The sequence below is a fragment of the Phalacrocorax aristotelis genome, chromosome 15 (genome assembly GCF_949628215.1).
Source record: "Phalacrocorax aristotelis chromosome 15, bGulAri2.1, whole genome shotgun sequence".
Taxonomy (NCBI): Eukaryota; Metazoa; Chordata; class Aves; order Suliformes; family Phalacrocoracidae; genus Phalacrocorax; species Phalacrocorax aristotelis.
Window position 1 is genome coordinate 2,973,727 of NC_134290.1, and position 12,359 is coordinate 2,986,085.

A 12,359-nucleotide genomic window follows, 5' to 3' on the forward strand; every position below is an offset into this window, starting at 1 on the left:
GCGTTCCGGTGCCACCCCAGCACCCCCCTGCGTTCCCAAGGTCGCTTCTAAATCTGCCTCAATGAGAAAGTGGCCCCAAGAGAGCATCTCCCTTGGAGACGGGTCAGGTGGGAAGGACCTGGGGGACCCAGAGAGTTCTGTAGCAGAGAAGTACACAGTCCCAGGCACAGCCGTCTCAAGCTCAGCCCATCACCACCACACAGCCTCCCCCATTGGGATGTTGTACCTCCTGTGGTACACCATAAATAAATTAAATCAAACTTATGGAGATCAAGCAGAAAGAACAAAAAAAAACCAACCCCAAAATCAAAAATAAAATTTTAAAAAAGGTGGGGGGGGTCCCTTGCCATTGAGGCCATGTGGTACTTACTAGACATAAATCGGCACACAAGAATAGGAAAGCATAGCTAGGTAGGGATTATTTTTTTTCTTCTTAGCGACACAGCTTTGGACACCTAACTATAATCCCTCCCACACACATACCCACACATTCACACCCACATTCTCAGTTGCTGACACACAGGTATACCTCTTTTTTTTAATTAGAATTACTTTTAATTAAAAATATATGTAAATTATATAGAGTGTGCACAGCTTGGAGAGGGAAAAAAAAAAAAAAAAGAAGAAAAGAAAGCAAACTTCTGTTTCCATAAAAATTTTAACCCCTTTGAATCAGCTGCTTTGCTGGCTTTGTGACATGCTATGAGTTATTCGAACTCCCATGTATAAATAAATAGTACCAGGAAATTTTACACCTGAAAAATTCTGCAGTGGACATTTTTACTTACAGACATTTGCTTTTCCTTCTCTTCTCGCCTCCCCCACTCCCAGCCTCCCATGATCATTTTCTGCTCCTTTTAAACACATTTACTTAATATCTCACTTAACACACCCAGACCAGTATCCCTTTTTCTTTTTTTTTTTTGAGAGAGGAAGAAAAAGAACGCACAATAAAATGAAAGTCTAGGATTGCAAACAAGCGTCATCATCATTTTTATGAGCAAAGATTTTCCTTTCACTGTCTGCATCCTCTCCCCCCCACCCCTCCTCCCCTCGCAGCTGGCTCAGAGCCTCGCTTTCCACATGCTGGTAAAAATTCAGCAGGAGACAAGCTGTGGATGTTTTCAAGTTTGAAAGGTACCCCACGCTTCCATGAGAGGCAGCTGATGGACCGGGAAAGACCGGGAGATGGGAAGGAAAGAAGAGCTAGAGAAATACACGCAAGTGGGAAAGGAGATGAGTTTATGGGGCTTGTTCCTGCAGAGATGTGTTTTGGGGCATTTGTAAGGAAACACGGCACCCTGCAGGGAGCGGTTTCACTCTGGGCGAGGTAGGTACCTGCTTTTCTTATCTGTGGGTTCATAATACCTCTTTCCGTTGAAAAGTAACAACAATAATACTAATAAAAAAAAAAAAGAAACACCACTCCAAAATCCACCCTTGGTAAAAAAGGGTTGGTGTCTTTTTTTTTTTTTTTTTTGAGAAAATTGAAAGAAAATATATATATTATTATTTATTATATAACATCGTCAACATCAACACCACAAAAAAAGTAACATCCTAGTTGTTTTCGTTCAAGCACTCTGTCTGTGTTGAGAAAGGCAGCAGGAGGTTCGTGTCCCCTGGAGATCAAAAAGAGCAGGAGGGCAGCGGGGGGACGAGGGCTCGGGGCTGGCGGTGGCAGCAACACAAACTGGGTCGGGACTGTGGCGGGGCAGAAGTGTGCCGATCTGCTGATTTTTCTTTCGAAACAAAAGAAAAAGGGGGGAGCAAGTCACACCAAGGCCGATGACTATTTCATCTGTGGTTTCAACCAGTGTCCATCCCTCTCGAGTGCTATCAGTGAACATTCAGTTAAAGGAGTCTTGCAAAATACTCTCGCTTTTATTATCGACACGGTATTTTTTCCTTTTCCTTTTCCCTTTTTTTTATTTTTTCATGGCTAATGCTCTTGCACTTTTCTGACCACCTTGTTAGCTGTTCTCGCTCCACTCTGGCACCATGCCCACGCCGTGGACCGAGTGGTACTGGTGGGGCGAAAGGGTTCGAGGCACGCCGTGGGAATACAGGAACTCTGTGGGCTGCAAGCTGCTGGGGGGGGACTGGATGCCGGTTTGAGGTCCACACTGCCGGACGATGGGTTGGTGAGAAACCGAGGTTTGGTGCTGAAACATGCTATGGGTATCTCCTATTTGGGGGGAGGTGTGGTTGGCCACGCTGCTGAGCCGGGGCATAAGCGGCCCCGAGGTGAAGTGGGCAGAGAAATGCTGGTAGGGTAACCTGTCCATTGGCTGCATGGCAGACACTGTGCAACTGCTGTAGGATGGCACGCTCGGCCACGTGTTACAGCTGATGTCTTCTAGGCTGGGCACGGGGTCCGTGGGGGGAGCAGAGCTGGCATACATACATGCTTGGCGCTGGGCTGATTCAGTCCTGTACGAAGTGTTCAGTCCCTGCTGCTGGGGGTAACTGGACCTGTAGAAAGGATCCTCTTCTGCCGGAGAAGTTTCCATGTAGGGCTTCTTGTAGGGATGCTCAGTGGTGGAACATTCCTCATCTGTTGGGAGAGAAAACTCCTGGTAGCGAACAACAATACTATGCCCTCGGCTGAACCTCCCTCTCCACAATCTTTGTTTTACCGAGGACGCAGTCTGCACAGAGCTGATCCGGGCACTTCTCGTGGTTATGTCAGTGTAAATCCAGATCCCTCCCTTGGAATTGATCTGAATCGATTCTGCTGAAACCAAGTCTTGCACTTGGCCCTGTCTGCTGGGCTGGGGAAGGCATTAGCTAGGAGCTCTGGGAGGAAAACCAAGGCTATAAGATGCTGGAGGGATCCTGGGGCTTAGCTTGCTTGCTGATACCCACTGCACACCCCCACACCACCAACACCCTCCTGTCCTTTCTGCTGCCTGTACTTTGAGAGAGAAGGAACATCTGCCTGCAGATACAGTGCACCTAACAGAGGTCCCCACTCCCAACACAGAGGCTCAGGGCTAATGCTCTTAACTAAAAGCCTTTACAGTGATATACTTTCACGATAAATGAGACAAAAATGGAGATCACAATAAAAATCCTTCTGGGAGAGCATCAGCGATGGCACAGTTGAGACAATCAGATTTGGAGTTTTACGGCCCCGTTCTTTAGCTGTGCCAAGGCAGCTGGGCACATAAATCCAGGCAGGGCTGTGTGCTCTGTGCTGGAGCCAAGTGTAACAAAGAAAAGTAAATTTCACAGCTAGAAACAAAGCACAGCTTGCAGAGCCTTTTGTTCCCTGCAGCACTCCAAGCCAACAGAGGGAAGGAGATAAACAATTTAGGTGAAATCTCTAGGGTGAATCAAAATGAATAAATGAATATGCACTTATTTATTCGTTTGCAGGGTCATCAAATGAAATCCAGCTCTGCTGGAATGGATGGCAAAGTTCCCAGGGATGAGCACTTCACCAAGAGATTTTAAGGACAGTGAGGCAAGGGAAGGGGAGCTTGTTCTGACCCAGATTAACTTTGCTGCTGCTTCAAGAACAAGATTCCTGGTGCAGGCAGAAAAACATCCCACTTTGCTTAAAGTGCCCTTGGCTGCACCCTTTCAAAGGGTAAAATTTGAAAGAATACTGCAAGAAATGGCCCTTTTCAAATGTTCTCAACCAACATGTTTCGACCTGCAATTTTTTTCAACCCCAGAATACAAAGGAAAAAAAAAATAAAACAGGTCCACGGAAAAGAGGACTAAAAGCATCTGGCCCCCAAGAAGAACTTGCAAAAACACAGGTGTTGCTGCTCCAATGCCAGTGCCCACGTCTCGCCTTCAGGAGGTACAGATAGGCAGTGCAGGCACCTTTTGTTTCTCGTAAACATGCACATGTGCGTACCCTTATTACTATAAAAAGCCATGTGCTTTCTTCTAGAAGCTGAACCCACCCTGCTTGTAAAATAACCCATTACTCCCACTCAGGTGTCTACCAAGCCTAGCTGAAACAACTGCTGTTGTTGGTCTTCTTCACCTGACAACCCCAGAAAACATCAGTTACTGAAGTACACACCATGGGGACTTTCCCCTTGGTGTCCTTTGACTTTGTAACAGCAGCTGCCCATAAATTCAGCTGGAGAGGCAGAGTTCCGTTTCATGTTTTCTTCCTGGCAAGAGCAGAACCTGGCTCCTCAGTCCCAGCAGTGCAGAGGCCTGATAATAAAGTTCTCCTCCTCCTCCTCTGCCTTCTCTTAAATGGGGACAGAAAGTAGGATGGGATAAGCAAGCAATGCAATCACATCTTTAAAACAGCTGAAACAGCCGACGGAGGCAAAAGTGCAGCACTCTCCTTCATCCTGATCAGGATCATTTTATACGGGAGAGGTGGAGAGGACGTAGCCCCCTGAAAGACAAAAGCTGGAAGCACAGGTCTGAGCTTCCCCCTGGGCACGGGTCTAACACAGGAGGTACATCTGGAAGAACAGCCTGAGCTCTAGCTTTTACGGACAGCCTAAAAGTTTTGGATCCCTAACCCACCACTGAGTAATAAGAACACTAGGGTGGAAAAACAATGTCTTGTAAAATGAAGCATTGTTCTACTAATAAAGTTTTCAGCATTAAACCGCATTACTCTGCTGGCACTAGGAATCATTGGCTTGGGGTTTGACTGTTTACTTTATATTTATTTTTTTCAATATACAACACAAAACAGTCAAACCCTGTTTTTCCGTTGTGTAAAAAATGCCCCTGACTTACAACCTGAGGTTGTTGATTTTTCCATTTAGCCCAGACATTTCACTGCCTGCCACAGCCCAGCCAAGTAGAGCCGCAGTTACGGATCCGCTTCCAGAATTGATTGCAGGTGAAGAGAGAAAAACAGAAACAATCGGCATTTCAGTGGAAACTCTATAGGTGCCACCTCTCCTTCTGTCAGCTCTTGCAATCGCTCTGCTGGCCTCTGCAGCCAGGCTCACTGGTGGTGTATGCGGAAAGGGCACCATCACGCCAGGTTTTAGATGTGTAAGGACACCGTACCCATCTCCAAAGAGGAAATAGTCACTAACAAAGGATTACAGCCTGCCCTAATGGCTCCTGCCTGCCCTCTGGTCCCTCTTCCTGATGATTTTGCCATCTATGTAACCTCAAAGTGCTGGAGAGGGAAGAAAGCAGTCAATCTTCATCGTCAGATGGGATGATGCAGCCCAGAGATCCTCAGCTGGTGCCAGCTGATGAATTTACACTGGTCCAGGCTCTCTAGTCTGATCTGGCATTGCCCCATCACGCCTCGGAGAGGAGACCAGAGAGCACAGAGCAGGTGAAGTGCATCCCCATGGTGCGCAAAACAGATCTGGGGGCGGGAAGGGGACATCTTCAAGTAAGAAAATGGCAAAAGGAGGACATGTCAGACAGAGATCTCACACAGTCCTGAAGGCTGCAGGGTGAAGTCATCCCCACCTGCTCTGGAGCCTGGACAGCGTGTCCCAAGGCCATAAACCTCTTTCTGAGGGTCCTCTCACCTCTTCAGCATCAGCATAAGGAGAACATAAGAGGTAACCATCTGGTCTGGTCTGGGTTTGATTCTTGATGTTGGTTCCTGATAAGCACTTCATTGTCCTTTCCCTGTTGTCACTGAGCCTTAGGAGGTTCTGGGCACCTCTGGGAGGTGCTGACCATCCTCCACGTTTGTTGCTGTTCTTGGAAGCCAAAAGTAGCGATCGACTCTTGTGACCAGCCCCTCAATACTGAGCAAACCTCAAAAAGCAAGAAGTTCTGCCAAGCGAGGGAAGCTGCCAGCACTTGGGAGAAGCTGCTCCGAAGTGGATCCAAGGAAAACGGAGCCTGCAGAATGGGGTGGAAACTGGCTCCCTCACAAGGAATTTGATGATCTATCTAATGAAGGAGCTTGAGTGAGAGCATAAGCGGTTCCAAGATTTCCGGTATTTACTACTTCCAGCTGGGTTGTAAATACCACACAAATGGCTTTTTAAATGGAATTTTCCCAATTCCAAGATTAGGACCATCCAGAATGAAATGCAAACATGTACAATCTCCGGACTTCAGGGCGCACTGGGCTCACCTCTGCCCCTGGTGTAAATCAGGAAAGCTCCTTTCCAATTCATTACAGTCAGCTCCCCAGGACAGAAGGCAATGAAGAACGGGACCCAACTGTTTTAGTTTTTAAAGCTCACCCACACTTCCAGGGCATTGCAATAGGTTCATCCTGACTTTGTGAGGAAGACACAATGGGTGATTATTACCAACACTGTTGTTTTATCCAGTCTGGTTTTTAGTACAAATTTAACATGAGCTTGAACGGCTAATCACAGCGTGCAAAACTGACGAGGGTTGTCAAAGAAGAAAAGAAAAAGGCAGATTCAATCAAAATGAGCATCCCTAAAGCAGATGTACATCTTAGGACATGAAACCTAAGACATGCTAGTTATTTCAGCAATCGCAGAGTTTGCAATATGGCTGTGTTACATTGCAGGGGAACACGACAGAAAGGGGTGTGGGCCAGAGACAACCCAACACCAAAAGCTGGAACCTCTTCCAGAGGCAGGGAGTTTCCAGCACTGCCTGCGGAGGCACAGGAGGCACATTCTGATGGGAGAGCAGGATGCTTGTATGAAGCTGCTGAAACTACAGTGCCACAAGCAGTGTGGCTGCACAGCAAAAGCTGGGTGCACACCAGCCTCCCGAGTATCTCCCCACCATGCAGGCAGGATCTTCTTCACCGTCAGTGCCCCAGCAGCCGCCTTGCTCTGGGTTCCACTACATCTGCCCAAGCTGCAAACACCCCCAGCTGCAGCATAGCTCAAGCCTTGGCCAACCCGTTACATCTCCTAACATCAGCAGGATGAGCAGCATGTCCTCTGAGAAGACATCCCATGTTTGACTTTTGTCCTACAGATTCTTTGAGTGAAACAAAAGCTGGGTGGGATGAGGGAGAAATCAGTTCAATTGACAAAGAGGTCTACCCACCCTAAGAGCACCTGTTCTTGTGGAGAAGGGGGAAAGGCATTGCTGTATCTCCGTATCTCCACTGACCCCAGCAGAGCAGGAAGGAGATGAAAGACACATTCTTTCCCACAGGCAGGGTCATGTCCAAGTTAGGTGGCTGAAGGATACGATCCTCACTGGTTGGAGTCGGTGGATTTTGCCACGTCCCTCTTCTCCCTCTGAGTGCCAACATGACAACTTTTACAACCTCCCCAGGGAGAGGCTGTTCCAGTTGCCTCCTGTTCAGCATCACAGGCATCCCAGAAATCTGCCAAGTGGTTGAGATTGTGTAAGGCTGGGAGGAGCAGAGGTTTAGAGGGATGGCTTTTCAGTTCACAGGAAGTCTGAGAGAGGAGGATAACACAAGGGAAAACAAGCCCCAGTGCCCTAACTGGGATGTGGAGCTAGAATGAAAGACAGAAATTAAGCTGCCTGCTGGTAAGTCCTTTTGGGCTTCTCCAAGCACAAAAATGAGAGAGGGAAAGGTGGACAACAACCAGAAAAAAGGCAAAGCTCTAACTGGTCTTTGTTGAGGCCTAAAAATCCACATCAAGAACAGAGGCCACTTCTTGGTAGGATACAGGATTGGAGTTAATCCACCCTGTCAAGACCAATGTCTTTGTGAAATACCACAAGCAATCTCAGTGTGGAGCTGGGATACAACGCAGGATGATTCTTGCCTTGAGGACTGCCATTCCCCAGCCTTCAGCATGTTCAGAAGGTGCCTGGAGCAGCGACCCCATTGCACCACGCTGGGGCCATTCCCAATGCTGCAACCCTGCACTCCTGCCCAGGCATCAGGAATTGCCAGGTTTGGGACTCTGGGATGTGTCCTCCCTTCCTTCCCCACCCAGAAGAGCATCAGCTCCCTGAAACAGAGGAGCCTTCAGAGATAACATTCCCTTGCAGGCCTGCTGCTCTCCCCTAATGTAACTCCATATCAGATCTCCAGAGTGAATCCATCTTGACTTGACAGCTAAGAACAACACTGTCAACCACAGAACTAAATCTTTGTCTTAGGTCACCAAGGAAGTAGAAGTTGAATAAGGTGCCTTTGAGTTGTTCAAATAGAGACCTATTCTTAACCGAGCCTAAACCAAGACTTGACCTCCTGATTAAAAAGGATGCAGAGAAACATCACAAGATGTGAAAGCTGGAAGGAGCCATATCTGAGGGACCATCCTGGAAAAGAGTGGTGGTATTTGCTACAGAAGGTACAGACACCAGCTGGTCTCAAACGGAGTCAAATTGCCCTCTGCCCCTGTGAGCACTTATCCATAACTGCAGCCTTGAGAAAAGGAAATAATCCATTTGAGATAAACCCTACACTGACTGAGAAGGAGTCAATGTTTGAGGAGTTGATGATCCAACTAAATCAATAATACTTCCAGTCCAGAAAACAGACAGAGGTGCATTAGGAGTGAGCATGCTCTTGCTTTTATGTTTTCTTAGATGCTGAGGCTTGTTAAAAGTTATGCAGAGAAGTAGGAAAGCAGCAAAGCTGTGAGGGGAAGCTTAATATTTCACTCAGAAAGGAGAGGCTGGAAAAGGAAGAAAAAGGGGGATATTCTAGGTAAGGTTGTTTTCCCAAGTTCAGTAAAGATCCTTGGTTGGTGCTAGAAGGAAGTGCCATGCTCAGTCTGAGTTTGAGATGAAACCTTGGGTCACATTCTGATTTATCTGAACAGAATTGCTCATCTCTAGTGACTTTTTTTTTTAATTAATTTCACTTTGCAAAGAGCTGCTTGGCAGCTTATGGTGGCTCTCTGTTTCCCATTAACTTTGTGTTTCTTTTCTTTAAGCCCTGGTGGCTGTTTTCGATTTACTAGATGCATGGGGAGGGGGTAAAAGGCACAGGGAGGAAAGCAGAGATTCAGGCTCCCGAGACATACAGCTTCACGGAAGAAGCCGGTGGTATCGGACAGGACACTGCTTCTCTTTGATTAAAGCATTTGGCGGCTTTGATAAAAGACCCTTAACTGCTTGTGCCACTCAAGCCATCATAGAGATAATGAGGGGCCATCAGCCGTACAGACAAGGACTTGCTTTGCCAGTCTCCTGCACTTTCGCAAGGGCCACGCAGGCCAAAAGGGGCTGGGGAGCTTATTACAGGGTAGATAGTCGTCTCTCTTGTGACAATAAGAGGAAGTGAGATAATTGGGGGATTGAGGGAAACCACCCATGGAGACACCACTTAGCGGGAATCCCAAAACTGGAAGGAAACCTCTGCTGATTCCTTATCACATTACAATGTGGAGGCGAATGATGAATTGCCCTCCAGTGCGGGGACGCGCAAGCGGTCAGAGATTGTCCAAAGGGTTTGTTGCCATTTGGGCCGGCTTGTTTTGGTTAGTTCTTGCAAAGGGGAAGAGGAGCAGTGAAAGCTCTGCTCCCAGGGCAAAGGAGCACCGAGGACGAATCGCAGGCTGAGGAATGCCAAGGGCGAACAGTACCTGCCTTGCCATCGCCAACAGCGGGGCTTTGGAGCAACCCAGCTGTGTCCCAAAGCCTCACAGCCACAGTCCCGCACCAGCACGGGGGTAGCAATGGTCACACACCCCATCTCTGACTGTAGGGAACAATCTGGGAGGCCACTGCAACTCCTTATTCCCCGCCTTACAGCTAGCATCCAGTCTAGCATCACTATTTCCAATCACAGCTTTACTGCGCTCTGTACGAGCACGAGGGTTGCCTGGTCACAGCTGGAATGGCCAGAAAATGACACCACTGTTTTCTGCTGTTTGGCTCAACCTCACATCAGGATTTATCAACTTTTTTTGTTCCGCTTATATACCTGTACATAGCACACGTGATGTTACGACATTCAGGGGATTCACCAAGGATGCAGGAGGTCTCTCCACTGCCCTCCTGCCTCATCTGCCAGCACTTCCCAGCTTCCGCTACCTTAGACTGTGTGTCTACACTGCACATCCCAGAGCCCCAGGGGTTCCTTTACTAAAAATAATGACATACAGCTGACTGATAGGACCATGCAGGGAAGCAGGAGGGACCTGCTGTGGGGAGAGTTTACTGGGCTGAGGAAATTCTTGGTGCATTCAAATACCATGGTGCATGCTGACTCCTGTTAGCTTTTCCTATGCAATGTAGACTAAATCCTGAGAAAAGGGAAGAGGGGTAGGAAGTAAAAATCTCCTGCCCACCCTAGGGGGTTGCCTTCAGCCCCGGAAATTCCTTATTTTCTTCTAAGTCTCTGGGGTGGAGCTGATCTGAGGTTATTGCTACCTGAGTCCTACAAGTGTTTCTGCACCTCATCATTCCCATTGCTTTGGGAGAGGAAGGGAGAGACTGCAAACTGCTCACTCCCACCTGAGAACAATTATCCCATCAATATCATGGGGCTCTTCGCACCAGGACGAGCTGAACTGTCAGTGTAAAGTCCTCACAGTTTTATCCCTCAAGCTCTGTCAAAGCAGGTCAGTCACACCAGAGGGGAACGAACGTGGATATCGTGATTTTCAATCCCACGCCCTGTTCATCAGACTGAGCATTTAGGTGGAACTGCTTTCTGCATACAGACAACTGTCTCCCAAATGTGAGACTCTCAGTTAAAAACTGCAAAATCCAAGCTGTCAAGGTGTCTCCACTTGGAGATTAACCCTGTCTGTGGGGCTACGGAGACAGATAAGTCATCTTTATCTCCAGCACCAGTTATCTTTCTGAATGTGGATTCAATTTGGGTGGAAGGTACTGCCACCTCTCCAAACAGCTCTCTCCCAGCCTGGCAGCAGAGATGGGGTTTTAAGCTGAGGTGAGAGGAGTTTCCCAGCCCAGCCTGGGGGAACCGCCCACATCCAGCGCAAAACCCTCATCCCTTGCTCATCCTCAAGTGTCACCATAAAGCAGGCTGGGGTTGTCCAGCCTGTGGGCAAGGGGAAACATCAGAAAACAACGCTGACAGTCATGTTAGGAAGGGGAAAGCCAAATAGCAAGCACTGAGCGGGGAGCAGCCAAGGCCTGACCTTTTCTCTTGGTGCAGTGGTAGATCTGGCTGTGCTCCTGGGAGATCGGGTAGGGGTTGGCAGGCGGTAGCAGGTCCTGGGAGGTGCTCGACACCCCGTTCTCACACTGGTACTGGGAGCCCAGGTTGGAGGAGGCAGAAAGGACCCTGGTCTCGCCACTGAAGGGGCTGTGATTCGAGGACACTTTTTGTCTCACTGTGCTCCTGGGAACAACCGGGTACTCTTTACTAAAAGCAAAGGAACAAAAAAAAAAAAAACCACAAGACAGAAAAGCAATCAATTAATAAATAGATCAGTGAATTAATAAATGAAGGCAGCACATTAGTGTCATGGTGTTTGTTTAGACTTTCAGGGAAACAGAGACTTCCCTCCCAGGAGGCTGCAGCCCTGTCACTCTTTATCGGTGCTGCACTCTTTCACTTTCCTTTTAGTATCTTTCCCTTTAGATTCGTGCCTCTTCCACCACAACTGCTATTTTACACCCATACATCAAACAGATATATGCAGTTATAGCAAAATACACAAGATTTATATTTACTTATCATGATAGCATTTATTAATTATATCCTATTTATACTGCATATCCGGATGTGCATTTGCATGCAAATAAAAACCTCGTTTCTGCCAAGCTGACTTGGAGATGGATTAAATATTTAGGTCTACATTTTCCCCTTATGGTAGTTGTCCCCATTCCTTTTCCCCAGGGTCTGCCACCCTGCTTGTCCTGGATGGGGGATCCCTGAACCAGAGAGCAAGCTCCACTCCAGAGTGCTCAGAAAAGAGAAATAAATAACTTTCTCTTTAGAGAAAGACCTGATGCACACCAGAGCCGCGCGCCTCAGCAGAGCCAGGCTGGGAGGGTGAGCACTGATGGAAAGCGTGGTTTGTTCCCTTGCTCTGAAATCTGGTCTGACGCAGGGATGCTTTGCCAACACGGACTGGAAAACCCCTCTCCTACAAGACCCTACAGTCTGGTTTGGAGACATTTCTCCAAGCACATCAGCAATGTGGCCAGACAAGATGATTCCTGCTCTGCAGGGGGGAGAATGGAAGCTTAGTAGGGGGTCTCAGAGATTTCAGGTGAGGTGCAAGCCTCCTCCTGGGCTGTCTCCAAGAAAGGGAGCTGGGTACTCCCTGAACCCAAGGAGTTGCTAAAACACATAAAGAACAGGTAGTACAGCAGCACCTCACAAAGTGCCACCAGGCTGAGAGCCCCCACAAACCAGAGCCCAGATTCCAACACAAGCTTGTTTCTTTGAGGCTATAACCATTGGAGCAAGCTGGCTTTGAGGTATCCTACTCACCTTCCCAAAATCATTATGCTGGAGCAAGGACAGATCCTTAAACCTCATCAACAAGCTCACCTGGCCACTTACACATGGAGGAGGGGCACTGAATCTCCAATTACGC

General features: G+C 47.9%; 1 protein-coding gene across 1 annotated transcript in view; it reads right to left on the reverse strand.

Moving 5' to 3' along the window:
• Window positions 1-349: 349 nt before the first annotated feature.
• TBX5 (T-box transcription factor 5) overlaps window positions 350-12,359 on the reverse strand; it is a 42,638-nt gene continuing 30,628 nt past the window's right edge. Inside the window, 2 exon segments of the mRNA XM_075110322.1 lie at window positions 350-2,557; window positions 10,950-11,176. Of these exon segments, the coding sequence (XP_074966423.1) occupies window positions 1,974-2,557; window positions 10,950-11,176 (811 nt within the window). The 3' untranslated portion in view covers window positions 350-1,973.